Source organism: Pseudogymnoascus destructans, assembly GCF_001641265.1.
Source record: "Pseudogymnoascus destructans isolate 20631-21 unplaced genomic scaffold scaffold_25, whole genome shotgun sequence".
NCBI classification, from domain to species: domain Eukaryota; kingdom Fungi; phylum Ascomycota; class Leotiomycetes; order Thelebolales; family Thelebolaceae; genus Pseudogymnoascus; species Pseudogymnoascus destructans.
Window position 1 is genome coordinate 275120 of NW_020167544.1, and position 15974 is coordinate 291093.

General features: G+C 52.0%; 8 protein-coding genes across 8 annotated transcripts; 5 read left to right on the top strand and 3 right to left on the bottom strand.

The window, feature by feature from the left end:
- Window positions 1-257: 257 nt before the first annotated feature.
- On the bottom strand, window positions 258-2924 carry VC83_08175 (uncharacterized protein). Its single transcript, XM_024471733.1, has 2 exons — window positions 2102-2924; window positions 258-2042 (listed from the first exon to the last, which is right to left on the bottom strand). Exons 1-2 carry the CDS (start codon window positions 2300-2302, stop codon window positions 372-374), a joined length of 1872 nt encoding a protein of 623 aa, XP_024320529.1. The 5' UTR covers window positions 2303-2924; the 3' UTR covers window positions 258-371.
- Window positions 2896-6958, bottom strand: KRI1 (KRRI-Interacting protein 1). Its single transcript, XM_024471735.1, has 2 exons — window positions 6648-6958; window positions 2896-6595 (listed from the first exon to the last, which is right to left on the bottom strand). Exons 1-2 carry the CDS (start codon window positions 6886-6888, stop codon window positions 4869-4871), a joined length of 1968 nt encoding a protein of 655 aa, XP_024320531.1. The 5' UTR covers window positions 6889-6958; the 3' UTR covers window positions 2896-4868.
- Window positions 3110-4198, top strand: PRP18 (mRNA splicing protein prp18; the record flags this gene model as incomplete). Its single annotated transcript, XM_024471734.1, has 2 exons — window positions 3110-3826; window positions 3875-4198. The coding sequence occupies 2 exons, from the start codon at window positions 3110-3112 to the stop codon at window positions 4196-4198; spliced, it is 1041 nt and encodes a 346-aa protein (XP_024320532.1).
- On the top strand, window positions 6959-8222 carry VC83_08178 (uncharacterized protein). Its single transcript, XM_024471736.1, has 3 exons — window positions 6959-7323; window positions 7375-7438; window positions 7490-8222. Exons 1-3 carry the CDS (start codon window positions 7243-7245, stop codon window positions 8053-8055), a joined length of 711 nt encoding a protein of 236 aa, XP_024320534.1. The 5' UTR covers window positions 6959-7242; the 3' UTR covers window positions 8056-8222.
- A 902-nt stretch (window positions 8223-9124) lies between these two features.
- Window positions 9125-9424, top strand: VC83_08179 (uncharacterized protein; the record flags this gene model as incomplete). Its single annotated transcript, XM_024471737.1, has 1 exon — window positions 9125-9424. One exon carries the CDS (start codon window positions 9125-9127, stop codon window positions 9422-9424), a length of 300 nt encoding a protein of 99 aa, XP_024320533.1.
- A 202-nt stretch (window positions 9425-9626) lies between these two features.
- VC83_08180 (uncharacterized protein) lies at window positions 9627-11003 on the top strand. Its single transcript, XM_024471738.1, has 3 exons — window positions 9627-10387; window positions 10437-10518; window positions 10570-11003. The coding sequence occupies exons 1-3, from the start codon at window positions 9862-9864 to the stop codon at window positions 10679-10681; spliced, it is 720 nt and encodes a 239-aa protein (XP_024320589.1). The 5' UTR covers window positions 9627-9861; the 3' UTR covers window positions 10682-11003.
- Window positions 11004-14883, bottom strand: TAF5 (Transcription initiation factor TFIID subunit 5). The gene is made up of 4 exons (XM_024471739.1): window positions 14598-14883; window positions 13182-13364; window positions 12328-13136; window positions 11004-12280 (listed from the first exon to the last, which is right to left on the bottom strand). Exons 1-4 carry the CDS (start codon window positions 14727-14729, stop codon window positions 11179-11181), a joined length of 2226 nt encoding a protein of 741 aa, XP_024320590.1. The 5' UTR covers window positions 14730-14883; the 3' UTR covers window positions 11004-11178.
- On the top strand, window positions 14884-15874 carry VC83_08183 (uncharacterized protein). Its single transcript, XM_024471740.1, has 2 exons — window positions 14884-15181; window positions 15228-15874. The coding sequence occupies exons 1-2, from the start codon at window positions 15095-15097 to the stop codon at window positions 15678-15680; spliced, it is 540 nt and encodes a 179-aa protein (XP_024320591.1). The 5' UTR covers window positions 14884-15094; the 3' UTR covers window positions 15681-15874.
- The last annotated feature ends 100 nt before the right edge of the window (window positions 15875-15974 follow it).

Below are 15974 nucleotides of genomic sequence, written 5' to 3' on the forward strand. Positions count from 1 at the left end.
GGCTGGTTTATAAGCAGCCCTCCAAGCACGTGGTGTGGGAATGTGTTGGGTTGGTTTCGCGCGGAGGTAGCTGAGTATGCGCGAAACTAAAGTTCACTCCGAGTCTAGGCGCTGACGACTAATCCGACGACGTAAGCCCACTACGTGAACGAACCAATTCATGATCGAGTTGGTTCGTGAGCCGACGTCCGTGAGCTGACGTCTGAACAGTTTTGGCGCAGTTGTGAAGGGGATGGGTTTGCGCAAAGATTCACAGACATGCATTAGCTACTGCAAGTCAGATGAGAAATTATCTATATACTAAAGAACGCCATGTACACACTATATATCTTCTCTGCTTTGTATACTCACAAACATCATTACGTCCCACATCAAGTCTTCCTCTTCGCCTTCCTTCTCTTCTTTTTAGCAGGCTTTGAAGCCTCTCCCTCTTTGCTCTCGTCCTCATCCACGGCGGCAGTAGCCTCTCCATTCGGAACGCTCTCCACAACCTGCTTTTCAGCCTCATCGCGAATTCCACCCCACTCCTCATCCTCATCATCCATCGCCACATCCTCACCACCAGATACAGATGCAAGAACAGGTATCCCCATCGCATCCCTCACAATCATCCCTCTCTCATCCCTCACCACCTTCTTCTCCACCTCCCCATCCCTCACAAACGGACAAACAAAAAACCCCATAGTCCCCTCCCCATCCCCCTTATTCGCACGAATACACCCCTGGCTAATCTTCTCATACTCCCCATTCGGCCCCTCCACACCCCTAACATCCCACCTCTTCATCCCCCCCACCTGCTCCTCCCGTCTCAAAACCCTCCACCCCCTCTCCCTCGCAACCCCCGACTCCAGCGCCGCCAAAACCACGCCCTCATTCTCCTCATTATGCTCTGAGCACGTGGAATACGTCATCTTCCGCGCCCCGGGGAAGCGCATCGCGTGCAGAAGGAGAGTGAGTTGGAAGGCTGCTAGGGCGGCTAGGCGCGCCTGCAGGTCTTGCGCGGAGGTGATAGCGGTGGGGATTCCGTCGTCGTCGAGGAGGACTTCGACTTTCTCCTCTGCCTCGCCGTCGCGTTTTCGCTTTTGGGACGGCTTTTCGTCTTCGGCTGGCTGCTCTTTGCCCTTGCCCTTTCCCCTGGCCCCTTTTCCGCCGGGTTTGCCGCCTGGTGCTGCACCGCTCTTGGCGTCGGCAGAGGGTAGGTGCAGTTCTGGCATGTCGTCGCGCCCCACGATTCCGCTGCCGCTACAACTAGGATCAAGCAGCAGCGCGCCCACCTTCGCGAACTGCGGGGACTCGGGATCAGCTTTGAGAAAGTCGGTCGCAGCGTGTATTTTCGTCATGCCATCCGACCCCGCCAGCGCAACCATCTTCGCCAACGTCGTCGCGCGCACCTTATCCTTCTCAAACGCATGAATTTTCTGCGGTAGCTCCGCCAAGGTAGTTGGATCGGCTATATCAACCGCCAGAGAATGCGACGCCAGTATAGACGCAAGATGCGTCGTCTTATTCCCCGGCGCGGCGCACGAGTCAATCACATCCCCATCCTCGGCAAGCGGGTCAAGCAAATACGCCGGGAAGCACGACGCCTTGTCCTGGAAGATGAGCGCGCCGGATGTGTAGGCTGCTGATTTCGTTAGGTCCGCGCTTGGGGGGACGGCGATGAGGTTGGGTACGTGCGCGTCGAGGAGGATCTTCTTCCCGCCTCGCTTCTGCACCTCGCTCACCTCGAGGGCGCGCGTGTAGTCCTTGAACGTCGTGGCGAGCTGGTCTTCGAGCGTGGTTTTGAGAGTGTTAATACGGATCCAGCGAGGGTGCGTGGTAACTGGGATGCCGGACGTGTTGTCACCCCCCGCCTCGACGTGCTCGGTCAGCGCTTCGAGACTGCCGAGGCCGCGCCGGATGCGGGCGCGTGTGAATTCAGCGGTGAGGCGCGCTTTGTGGCGCTCGATGGAGGCGCGGAGGCCGTGGGTGGCGGGGAGGGAGATGCCGCGCTTGGCGAGGAGGAGGTCGTGTACTAGAAGGAGGGAGAGGAGGGGTGTTAGCTGGGAAGGGGGTGTTAGTTGATAGGTATTTTCTGGCGGCGGTAGGGGACGGAACGAACCTTTCTCTCTAGACCTAGTAGTCCGGTTTTCTCGATGACTTCCTTTAGTACGGCCGACCACTTGCATGTCTCGATCACTAGGGCGTAGATCTGTGCTGGGGCGGCCTTGAAGTCTTTCTTGCTGAAGATGCGGGACTTGAGGCTGCCGCCTGTTGTGGTGGGTGCTTTCAGCACGTCGGCTGCTTCATAATAGAGGGACATTCCTGCGTTCCTGCTCTTTCTCTTTCTATTTTTCTTGTTGTATCTCTTCTCTCTCTATCCTAGAGTACTCGTACCCCTCTATCCAACCCTATCTGGTTGTTGGTACCTCTCACACACCGACGTCTAGTTCCCAGACGTGAAGCCCGCGAGCGGCTTAACGGGATCAGCGCTCTTGCCGAAGAGGGCACCTGGGCTGGTCGGTCGTCCGATTAAAACCCAGAACCAGATTGCGACGAGGGTGGAGATAGCGAGGTATGCGTAGCGGCGGTTTGGGTCTGGCATTGGTTGATGGGGGGTGTTTTTGCTGGGGGGTGTTGGTGGTGGATTGGTGGTGGATTGTTGGTGGGTGCGAGTCGTTGGGTTCGCAAGTGTCTCCGTTGATGCGGGGCGATGTGAGGATTATGAGGTGCAAAATAGCTCAGCTAGAAATTCAATAGATAGTTTGAGATTGGGTTGTGAATTATTGTCTCTTCAAGACGGGGTTCAGATTCAGGGAGGTGAGGCGAAGATTTTGGGGCTTGGGGTCTCGGCCCCTCAGCCTTACGGTATTGTTTGTCCAGTGTTGGCGCTGTGTTTGCTGCGCCTGGGCGGCCCTGATCAGCCTCGTACTAAAATACCGGTGCGACATCGACTTGTGAATGACCCCACGCTGAGTGCACTTGAGCATTTACGATACCAACTACTGTCCGCCGTTCAAGCTACAGTTGGATACGAATACTACACATCAACAATACGTATTAATTCCGGCATTGGCAACCGGTCCCACCCCTCGCGATCTTGCGTCACTACACCAAAGCGACCGCAACCATGGATTTCGCATCCCTAATGTCGAAGGAGATCTCGAAGGCCAAGGCCCCCGCCAGCGCCACCCCTGACGGAAAGAAATACAAGAAACGCGCCGATGAGGAAGCCGAGCGGCAAGCGGCATACGCAGCGCACCAAGATCAACTAGAGAAGGAGCGATTGGCGCACGAGACGCAGAAGCGGAAGCGCGAGGAGGAGGAGGCGGAGGCGAAAGAGGAGCGTGAGGAGAAGCGAAGGAGGCTGGCGGAGGAGAGCAAGGCAAGGAGGGAGAAGGAAGAGAAGGAGGAGGAAGCGAGGAGGCGGAAGAGAGTGGGGTTGCCTGAGCTGGTGGAGAAGGAGAAGGAGGAGGCGGTGGACGATGACGATATTGTGGAGGAGGAGGTGCTGAAGTTGTTGGAGGAGATTGGGGAGCCGACGAGCTTGCCGGGGGAGAATCACAGACAGAAGGTTAGGCGGTATAGGAGGGTTACGACAGTGATGACCACTGGGCCGATACCAACGAGTTTGAAGCTGGTGGACGAGAAGGATATGAAGGTTCACAAGATGCCGCCGCCAGAGGATGTGGAGGCGACGAAGTGGCTGTATAGGCAGTTGGCGAGCTACTTTACAATGGTGCTTAAGGAGTGGGAGGATGCGCTGTTGAGGGAGGACAAGAGGGATACGTTTGCTAGCAAGGCGGCGTATAACGCCATGGCGCAGAGCAAGAAGAACATGACGCCGGTATGACCCCTCTCTTGGCCCTATACTACAAATGCTAACATCCAACAGCTGTTCCGGAAGTTTGAGAAAGGTGATCTCGATATAGGCATCCTCGAGCCAGTCGTTGAGATTGTCAAAGCGGCACAGGAACGCAGATACGTGGACGCCAACGACGGGTATCTCACCCTTAGTATCGGCAAAGCAGCCTGGCCTATCGGTGTCACCATGGTGGGTATCCACGAGCGGTCAGCGCGCGAGAAGCTGCACGAGAGCGATAAGGGCCATGTCATGGGCGACGAGGTGACACGCAAATTCCTGCAGAGCATCAAGCGTTGCCTGAGCTTTGCACAGGTCAGGTGGCCACCGGAGGACGTGAGGCAGCTGATGGGCTAGATGGTTGGAACGGACGTGCTCGACAGGAACAAGGGTAGCTTTTTCCTAATCCAATACTCGCCGTCAATATGTCAAGATTGTTGCTGGTTTCAAGGGCTGGAGCTCACAATGCAAGCGCCCGCGGTCCATGCGAGAGTGCCAGCAGATGGATGGGAATGAAAATAGATTACACTATGACCCGCTTTGGCTGGATTCCTTCGTTTGGATGAAGCCGTTGATCTCAGCCCTCATTTATGTGCCTTTCGGCGGCGGGTTTATATTTAGCCGCTATGATAGGCAATGGAGGGGGGGTCGTCGTGGGGGTTGCGCTGTACGTACGATTGGTGCTTTAACCATATCCCGCGTTGGATCTCTTCAATCCAACATTTGTTATACGCAACGCCACTTAGCCCATAAATAGCCTCTTCAATTCCAATCATCAGTTTGTTACTTAACCTTGGCGAGTTTTAAAGCAACGAGAATATCATGTACGTGCAGTACTGTCGCAGACGCGCAAATGTTTAAACCCAAGAAATTTCTGTATGCGGATTATGAAATCTAACAAACAATTTAGTTTCTTGAAGTAAACGGATCTGAAACTCCATTTCGATACCCCACAGCTAACTTATGGCTGTCAAGAAATCGACGGGCTTGAATTGATTCATATACTCATACTCATACTGATATCAAACTAAATCTCCTCATCTGCAGCCTTGCTCTTCCGCGACCTCCTCTTCTTCTTCTTGCCCTCAATAATGTCTACATCATCAGTCACATCCTTGGCCTCAGCAGCTTCAGGCGCAATAATGATCTCTGGACCATCCTCGTTGCCGAATGTCTCCTTACGCCACTCACGCAGCCTAGCCTTCTTGCCGAGCCTCTTCTTGTCCTTCCTCTTTTTCTCCGCGTCTCTGAAAGTAGCCATTCTCTTCAAGCCGACGAACTGGTTCAGCGAGTTGTCTGGCGCCATGAGAATGTCTCTCGCTGTGAGACCGAAAGACGTGGGCGAAGTCTCGCGGTAACGGAAGGTTGATGCTGTCTTTGACTTCGTGGGGAGGATTGCATGGTCAATGTCAAGCTTGGCGTCGACAAGCTCTTCGATCTTCTTGCGCTCGATGCGGCCGGCCTTTTTCTTTGCCTGGAGGTCTGCCTTACGGTCTTTGCTTGTCTTGCCCTTCTTCGCTGGTTGGCTTTCGTCGTCTTCGTCGTTGTCAGATAACTTGAAGCCTTCCCCTTCAACAGCCTCTTCGTCATCCACGAATTCAGGGATGATATCATTGATGTCAATATCATCGTCCCACTTGGGCTTCTTGACCTTCTTCTTCTTCTTAGAAGCGCCAGCCTCACCATCTTCACTGTCGTCGTCTGACCCGGCCTCTCCTTCAGCGTAGTAATCTTCTCCGAATTTCTTGTTCATCTCCGCTTCCCAAGTAGCATCGTCGAAGCCCTCGCCAAGGAACTTTGTCCACTCTTCGCTCTTGAGAGTCTTGCCACTGACACCAGCCGCCTTCTTGATCTTTGCCAGCTTCTCCTCCATCTGATCGATCTGCAGCTTCCTCAGGCGCGCTTTCTCATCCTCGCGCTTCAGCTTCTCTGCGTCTCGCTTCTCGCGCTCCAAGTCTCTCGCTCTCTTCCTAGGCTTTGGCTCTTCTCTCCTCACAGACTTTTTCGCGATGATGTCACGGGCAAAAGACTTCAGAACCTCGTTGCTAGCCTTTGGATCCTCGAACCGCAGGTTGAAAGCCGTCTCAAACTTGTCGGCGCGCTGATCGTCTTCGTCGTCATCCGACTCCAACGGCTCCCATTTTGTTCCTTCTCCTGGAACCCACGCTCTAGCAGCCAGGAAATTCGAGAGGAAGGTCTCTGGGTCTTTGTCGGCACCCACGGTGTCTAGCTTAATCTTGTGTCGGCGAGACTCGTGTACTTCTGATTTGACGGCCGTTGCTGGCTTCGCTTTCGGGACCAAAAAGTCTTCATCTTCGTCCTCATCCTCATCCGACCCAGCTTCGTGCATAGCCTTGACGATGGACTTCTTAAGCATCGCTTGCTCTTGGTTGAATGTAGGCAGCGGCCCATCATCCATCTCCACATCACCAGCATCACCATTCGCCGCCTCCTTCAGCAGATTCTCGCGGTGGTAATCTCTCAGATATACTGGCTTCTCAGCCTTCGCATTCGGCCCATCCTGTGCAGTCTCGTCGATTGGCGCATAGAATGTAACCTTCTCATCGTAGACTCTGGGGTCCTTGTTGCGAATAGCTTGAAGAGTGGCTGAGATTTCGGCGTCCAAATCTTCGGTGGCAAGGAAGCCTTCGTCATCTTCATCCTCGTCGGATGAGCTGTCCTCCTCCTCATCGTATTTGTCTCCGTACTGGCCCTTGATCGGCTTCGCCTTGTCCTTTTGGTACTTTTCCTCAACTATTTTACGTTAGGCGAGCGAATTCAATAACTCATTGGGGCAGACACTCACGCTTTGCCAGTTCTTCTCTCTTTTTATTGTATTCGAAGCGTCTCGCATATTCTTTATTGACAGTGAACTCCGCTTCTAGAGGCACGCCGCCAGAGTCGGATTCCTCATCCCCGCTCGAATCGCTATCCAGAAGATTCTGATTTGCTTCAACTTTCGGTTGCTTGGCGATTTCTTGCTTAATCTTCTTCGCACCCATATCCTTGACGGATGCGACCTCGGATTCTGCCTTTCGTTTGCCCATTGCGACGGTGGTGAATCAGTGCGTATGAACTTAAAAAGAAATCCCCGTCAGTTTTCTCATATAATCGAGGTCCGCAATACAGAAAATATTTCGGAGACAGGAACGATGTTTCTCCGCGATTGCGCTAAACTGTATGCAGGGCCTTTCGTCATACGAAGCCGTCAAGGTCCCACAGGCAGGAACATGAGCATTCCAACATCTTAGGCACCTTAACCAGAAAACTTCTACCTTATACTTCCGACTACGTCGTCAACAGCTATAAAAACTGACAGTCTCCGCGAACAGCCAACAGCATATGTGGCACAACTGATCGATTTAAAACCGCATACGCCTCGCGCCAGAGCGAAACTTACAATGACCGATAGGACAAGTGGAACACCAAAGCCCAGCAGCAGCGTAAAGCTGGTTCTCCTGGGCGAAGCTGCAGTTGGGAAGGTATGGATAGTCCACAGCCGCTAGCCACACAAGCCCGCTAACATGTTGCAGTCGTCCCTCGTCCTCCGGTTCGTAAACAATGACTTCCAAGAAAACAAGGAGCCAACCATCGGCGGTTCGTAGCCTCTATCTGCAGCATCAAAGTCCCAAAACTGACAACCGGCAGCCGCTTTCTTAACTCAAAAATGCAACCTCCCTAGCCGTACTATCAAATTCGAGATCTGGGATACGGCAGGACAAGAACGATTCGCCTCCCTCGCACCGATGTACTACCGCAACGCACAATCCGCGCTCGTCGTCTATGATCTCACCAAGCCAACTTCCCTCATCAAAGCCAAGCACTGGGTGGCAGAGCTCCAACGGCAGGCGTCGCCGGGGATTGTCATCGCCCTCGTTGGCAACAAGCTGGACTTAACAAACGAAGCTGGCGAGGAGAGCCGCAACGACGACGGCGAGGAGGAGGACGACAACGAAGGCGATTCGAGGAAGATAAGCACAGCAGAGGCTAGGAGTTATGCTGATGAGGAGGGCCTGCTCTTCTTTGAGACTAGTGCGAAGTTGGGCACGAATGTCACGGAGGTTTTCACGGCTATTGCAAACGCGATTCCGGAGACGAGCTTGAAGGGTGCTAGAGGGCCGGGTGCATCGGCGGCTGCGGCACGGACGGAGGAGTCGAGGGTGAATTTGGCAGGACCGAGGGATGGAGCGACGAAAGATGCTTGTGCGTGTTGATCAGTCTTTTATGGTTTGCGTACTTGTTGCGATGTCAAGATAGGGCACAGTTTGTTCCTCGATGGACGCAATGCTACGGTAATGTGGGGTGGATCTCAACAGCGCCGATGTTTGAAGGACGGGTTGGTGGACAAGACCATTGTTCATATACATATGTTTTCAGCGAATTGAAATTAAATCATTATTATACATAAACTATACGCCTGGCATGCCAATGATGGCTCGCCATGATGGTACAAATCGTGGCAGGAAGTACACTACGAAGACGCCGGAGAAGGCGACTACAAGCCCGGTAAGCTGTGGAGAGTTAGCATGTTGTCTTCGGAGAGATATGATTATACGTGCCTTTTCAAACCACGTGTGGAAGTATGCTGCTGTCATCAGCAGCATCCATATGCTCAGTGCGCCAACCCCCAGCGCAATCTTTACCCCGAAATCCCACGGGCTCGCAGTAATGACATTCTGCGTATCCGCCCTCTCAGCCCCGGATTCACTGTCAGCGCCTTTGATTTCTCCATTATGCAAGAGCACCACCCGCTCCTCTCTACCCTTCGCAGCTCTCAACGCCACATGCAGAACCTCTTGGAACAAGAACATGCTCCCCAAAACCAACAAGAATACGTGCCCACTTATATCATGCCCTCCGCTCCATTTCCCGCCATTCGCCTTACAGGCCATGGGAGTGACGAATCTTTCAACAATATTTACCTCCGTCTCAACCCTATCAATCATGTCCTTCAACTCACACATGCCGCCTGTGAGTAAAAACCCCCTATCGATTATCGCCGGCCCGAAAAACCACTGGGTCACAAACACCCACCAGAGGGTGACAAGGCCCCACCTAAGAGCCCCCTGTATCCTCTTCCTCAACAGCGCGTCGCTGCCCCGCGCCCCTATCGCGGCGTTCGTGAAGAGGAAGAGGAAGAATGACATCGTCACCCAGAACCAGCCCCTCTTGACGAAGAGGATGTTGACGAGGTTGCTCTTCTTCGCAAAGTATGAGGGTGCTTGGTCCTGGTCGTGGGACTGGTGCGTTTCCATGTAAGGAGAGGCGCGGGTGGCGGGGTCAATGAGACCAAATATAGAGCCGAGGAGGAGGGTTGTCGGGTACACGAGGAGCAGGATCGACTCTGCGTATGTGGGAAGGTATGGCGAGACTTTGGATGTTGCCATTGGATATGACTCGGTCGCTGTGCTTGTTGACGGCATTGGAGTGTCTGATGAGCTCGAGCCCACCGGCGTGGAGGCTGCTGTGGAGTTACCACTTGTGCTGGAAGTTGAACGTGAAAGTGTAGATTTGCCTTGCAGGCGAGTTGACCGCCGAGGTGTTACATCAGCCATTGCGAGGGTTACAACATATATAAAATAGCTTAAATAAAAAAGACGAGGCTGCTTGGTTCCACAGGTGTTCTGGAGATAGTATGCGCCGAAGGACAGATTGTCACAGTGGAGAAGCGCAAGGCAGTTAATGGATCTTGAAATTGGAATCTTTCAGCGGCGACGATGACGTTGTTGTGCCTTGGGACCTGTTCGTCTGTGCTTGCCCGGAGCTACTCTTTTACCGAGGCCGGCCGGGGAATTCGCTCACTGGGGAAAGTTGTGAGGGAGTTGGCAACCTTTACACGACCACTGGATGGCCATCTGAGAGATGCGACTGGAGCGCGTTTGAAGGGTAAATGCCACATCCCCCGCACAATTCCTCCGTCTCTTGTTTACTTCTCATCTCAATACGACTTAATGACCATCATCGTTACATCAACACTGCTATAGTCTTGTGAATAATTATAACATCGCCAGTAACTCATCATGGTATCCACGCGCCAACACCCCAAGGACTTTCCTGAGCCTGATCTCAGCCCAATGAAAGCCTCGCCGCGCGCGACGCGCAAAGCCAAAGCTGCGTGGGCGCATACCCCGTCGAACCTCGTCTTGGTCTGGCTCGCCATTTCTCTCCCGCTCGTCCTTTGGGACGCAGGTTATGTTCTTCTTCGCCCGCACTCCATGCCGGGCGGGAAGTATCACTGGCCGCTCTGGGCGCCGTACGAGCTCTATGGCAGGACAGACTATATTTATGGCTGGAAGGCGTATAATGAGAAGAACGGCTTTACTGCTGCGCAGACAGTCATGAACCTGATCGAGACTGCCGGGTACTTTACCTACCTCTGGCTCGTCTTCAACTTCGGAAAGCAGTCGGTGGCGCATGGGCGCGGTGCGCCCAAGAACGCGGGATGGTTAGGACAGCAGAGGACCTTGACTGGAGAGAAAGCTGCATGCGCTGTCCTTGTGGGTTATAGCTCGGCGATCCTTACCTTGGCCAAGACGATGCTGTATTGTAAGTGCCCCGTTCTATGGTTAATATGCGTGACCTGACATTGTTTCAGGGTTTAATGAGTACTACTCTGGCTTTGAGAACATCGGCCACAACACCTTGCCAGACTTGATTCTGCTCTGGATCATTCCCAAGTGAGCAACCCCATCGGTCCAACTTTCATGCGCATTACTGACACCAAGAAGCGGCGCTTGGCTCGCCCTTCCGAGTTACATATCATATGTTATGGGAAGTGAGATCCTCGAGGGCCTGGCCGTCGCAGCTGGATCTGCAAATGACAGCGGAAAGAGCGAGTAAGGTTTGTAATGACTCTCGACGCTGGAATCATGATAGGGTATATATATGGATACCCATACGTATAATTTCTTAGACACACGCTTGGACTTCGGGTGGCTGGTATTATATTTATGATTTAATATGCCAGTGGAGTCTGAGTTTACTACTCGAGGCATAGATTTCGAGAAGGCGCCCTGTGCTCCGGATGCATCAGGGTTGCAAGTTTGATTAGTGTAAATCTGCTGGGTCAGAAGATTGTTCAAATAATTGCGTCTTAAATACACCGGCCAGTCGTTTACGATGCACTGTTGAGACGACAATAATAATAATTACTTCAAAGAGATATCACTCTTTCCGATCCTAACGGTCACTCTAGCATTGGACAGCCCGGAATCTGCTATGGGCATAAAACGAACTCAACGAAAAACGACCATTCTGATGCCTTGTTGCCTGCCACCTCCAGCTAAATATCACATCGCAACTCCGAATTATTTCCACCACCAACACAAACTTCTCATCTAAGGCAAGTAGCACCCTCCAGCAACAGCGAGATTCATCCTCGTGAACTTGACCTTGTAAACAGGGCTCCTCTTCGTCGGGAACGCGCTAATCTGGTCCGGCGTGATAACCATATCCTTCCCCTTCTTCTTGCCCGTCGTAACACCCGTCATGGCCCCGCTGCTTCCACCTGAAGGAGCCGCACTTTGCGCACCAGCAGTCCCGTTGGCAGTAATGCGAGTAGCGTCTGGCTGGTTGCTTGACCCGATCAGATCGCCATCGCTACCCTTGTATGGGTCAGACGGGACTTCGACATCCCAGATTCGAACCGTGCCATCGGCGCCACCGGAGGTAAGAACTGTGCTCTCCGCACTGAAAGACAGCGACCAAATACCGCCCTTGCCGTGGCCACGGCAGCGCTTGATTTGCGTGCCCTTGGCCAAGTCCCAGAGAATGATAGAGCCGCCGCCATCAGCAGAAGCAAGGATCTTCCCGCTTGGAGAGCACTCGAGCGTGGATATGAAGTCGGTGTGTCCGTTGAATATGCGGACGCATTGGCCGGTGACTACGGACCACATGCGGACCGTCTTGTCGACTTGGTCCGACGCAGAAAAGACATATGCGTTATTCGGATGCCAAGCAATCTGGTTGACGCTGGAGTCATGGCCGACCAACATGCGGACGTAAGAGATATGGTCTTGAGTCCAGACTCGCACCGTCTTATCCCAACCACAGCTCACAAAGTAATGTCCAAATGGACCCCAGCGGACATTCCAGACTGGGCCTTCGTGGCCTTTGTAAACGACAAGACATGTCCAAGCATCGAGAGACCAAAGCCTGATGGACTTATCCGATGAACACGAGAGGAGAAGGTTGGATCCAGTGGATGGCACAGCACTGGATGGACCCTCAGGACCAGCAATAGAAGGAGCAAAGGAGACGCTGTAGACAGAGGCGGAATGGCCGATGAGACGACGAGAATTCGAAGGTGGTGCATCGCTGGGTCCTCCTGAAAGTGTCGACTTCAGTGCTTCCCCATGCATGTTCCAGACTCGAATGTATGATTCCTCCGTGCCTATCGCCACAAGGTTGTTGTCATCCGAGAATTCCATACAGGTAATGCTAGAATAAGTCAGTCAATCTATATGTGTCTTCTGAAATGAACTTACGTATCAAGAGTGTTATGGAAAGTGAACATGCAGACAGAAACAGCTGGACCAACTCCCCCTGTACGGCCTTCAATCTTGAAGCGGTCCCTGCTTTCTTTCATTTTTTGGACTTCCATGACCACATCGCGAGCCTTTGACGGCGGAAGGGGTATTTCGGTGCGAAGTATGGCATCGGCGCTTTCTTCCCGCTTGATCTTTTGCTCATAGGCTTCTACCAACGATTGTTGGCCTGGTGCAGGAGGGTTCTTGGTATCGGCCTCAAGAAGCTCGGCTCGCACATCGTCCGTCAGCTCTGTCTCGGTCTGGAGCGGGCCCAGCCGGACAGGGGCATCATTATTCGCAAGATCCTGGTTGCTGACTCCAGTAAACCCTCCCGGAATGCCTTCTTGAAGGTCCACAACTTCATCCACCCCGACGCCACGAGCACGGTTGACAATAGCCTCAAAGCTATATTGGTCGATTGGCCCACGAGACGTCTCAACTACTTGGCAGTATGTCTGTAGGATGTTGAGGACAATGCTTCCGCCCTTCTTGCCTTGTCCCTCCAAGAAGCTGATTAGGTTGAAGTTCACGTGGGCGTTCAGTGGAATGCGATATTTGTTCTCTCTGTAAAGCTTCGCGACGGGGTTTTCGAGGACGTGAGATTTGAGCGAGATCGTTTCAAAAATGCGAAGTTCATCTGCGTGATTCTTTTCAAATCGCGGTCGGAATTGTTGGAGAAACTTCTTTGCGTCTTCAGTGAACATGTCGGTAATAAGTTCAATGAATGAATAGACGTAAACTGGCCACAGGAGACGGTTGAGTTCGAACTAAGAATGTCAGTGCCGTCCAGCGACGTGCTGTGATTGACCAACCTTGTATATGTCAAGATTTGAATCGATCCACGAGCTCAACAGCTCAAACCCTCGTATATATTTTTCATTTCCATACTCGTCTCGGCCAAAAATGGGACGGCCATCCTTGTCGACTTGGGCTGATTCTTGTCTAAGAACCTGTTCCGTCCTCAAATAGCCCTTTTTCATTAGGTACTCAATTACCTGCGAGGGGTTCGCATCAGTTACAGAGTTCTTCGGTTTGACCGATGGTTGGCCATTAGTATTGGCGGAAGCCGCCGCTGGCCTTGATGGAAAGTTGGATTGGGCTCGTCCAGCTGGCGAAGGGTTGGGTTGGGCTCGCCCAGCTTGCGAAAGGTTGCCAACGTGAAGTCTGACAGTGGGAGCCGCGCCACTTGGAGCAGGCTTTCTTTTTCCTTTTCCAAAGCCCATGATTGTAGAGTTGGCAGAAATATAGAAACGATGTTGGTAGAAGTGTGATGTGCAGTAGCTTTTGTATTGAGAGGAGTGTGATGTAGCAGTAGCTCTTGTCTTGAGAGGAGGAGGTGATGCAGCAAGCAGTAGCTCCCTCCTGCAGGCTCCTGGAGGAGGAGGGGTGGGGGTAATCTAGCGCTTGCGTTGAAAGAAGGGGGATGTAATAGTAGCGCTTGTCACGTTACCCAAACTTTTGGGGGTCGCGTATATGTTGATTCAACAATGGAAAGTTTTAATCTACACCCTCTCTGGGGTTCCCCAGGCGAACGACCTCATCCCACTTTGAGGGGAGGCATGACGCAACTGACGAGAGAATATAAAGACTATAAGACTTTAAATTCACTCGCCTAGAGCTACCCCATTACTCCCTTTTGCTAGCTTTAACAAGACAGCATATATGTGCTTGGGAATAGACAAAAGGAATCACCGCTTCGACCGGAAACAATGTAGGTTTTGCATTTTTCAGATGACATCTGCTGAGTTGCAGCATGCTCCTTTATGACTGTATTTCCAGAATGAAATAGAAATGAATCTACTACACATACTTCCTCGCCGGTAGCTTCGCCACTTGGCTCCCATGCTGTTGCCATCGAATCCCACTCAAGACTTCTACTCCTCGTTTCTTGTAAATCCGTAGGAATGTAATCAAGCTGCCACTTTGGCAGATGGTAAGGAATATAACCAACACTCATGGTCACTTTCGCGGCTTCATATAGCCTCATGGTCCATTATGCAGCCCCAACCATCCGTAGGCTATCCCCATGCGTAGGGGGCAGTTCTGGCCAGAGACACGGAACAAAAGGAGTATCACGTGCAAATGGCCATCAATAGCAATTCTTTTAAAAGGCACACAGCAGACCAGTTAAGGCTAATCGCTTGATGCCCGCCAATAAGGCAATATGTCTTTGGGGGTTTCCGGTGCTCTAGCTAAGGTGGCATGGGAAGAAAGAAGTGTGAACTCACAATTTGATTCAAGTTTTGCTGGGACATGTTTTGTACAGGTGGAGGGATAGGCGGCTGTTGCTGTCCTGTTGGCATCCCCATACTACCACTCGGTGGCCCAGCGCCGGGGGTTTGCGATGGATGGTTTGACATATCGATGGCTTAATTACTTGCGACGCGTCGCTGTATCTTCCTCGATGGGGCGATTATGTCGAAGGCGTCGCATGTCCCATCATACCATCAAAAAATATTCAGATTATGGACGTTGATGGACCCTAGATGAATAAAGATGGTAATATGTCGAGAACTTGTGTCTTGATGGCTTGCCCATAATCGCCAGTTTCGCCTTGAAAACATGGCGCTACTGCAGCTATCCGCCGAGCCTCATTTCTTAAACGTGGAGAAGCTACCACGGGCAACAAACAGCCAGCTCAAAGCAACCTCTCAGCTTCCTCAAATTCAACCTTTACAATAAATCGCAAATCATTGAATTTATTGATTAAGAATTTAAATTTACAATGTCCTCCGATCTTGACAAACAGCCAATCTCTTCCAAACACCTCACGAAGGCAGAGCGCATCAAACAACTCAATGAAATTGACCAGGTTAGCCTACCCTGATGCCTGAAAGATAATTCTAATGGCGGTTTAGAGCATCACAAAACTTCTTGAATCTGCCAGCCTGGCAATCAAGTCTCTAACGTCCATCAATTCACCGTCCGAAACGTCTGCCAGCCGCCGAGAAACATTTACGGCCGCAACAGACACATATCTCAAAGACCTACATTCTGTCGACGTTCGCCTCAAGCGCCAAATCAAGGGGCTTGATGACGCCGGTGTAATAAAAGCGGAACCCGAGACTGAAGAGGAAGGCGACAAGGGAAAGCAAGCGCCGGAAACCAAGAATGGCGCGATAGATGTTGGATGGCTTAATACTCGGGGCAATAAGGTCGGCAGGGACATGGAGGCAGAGCTTTGGGAGAAGGCACGGAATTTTTTGGACGGTTTAGAAGCCAAAAAGTCTGGTGGTTCTCTGCCCGGTCAGGATGGAAGGGGAACGGAAGGCCGTGGGGAATCCAATGGCGATGCTATGGACACTTCATGATTATGGAAAGGACACCATATAATTTGTTATCTGGATACAAATAAGATCTTATATACGCCAACAAAAATCAGACTCGTGCAAGCAGATACCCTGGTATTCGAGGTTTAATTTCTGCTCTCATCATAATAGCCACCTCATAAGAAGGCGGCGAGAAGCAAGGCGCAGCTATGCATTCCTGTATGGCATAGAGGGGATTCAAACGGTGTAATAAAGAGCAGCTCGGTTTATAGAGAGGGCTCGATTTATAGATTAAATTCTCAAATATCCTGAGGGGTAATAATAATCACACGTGAA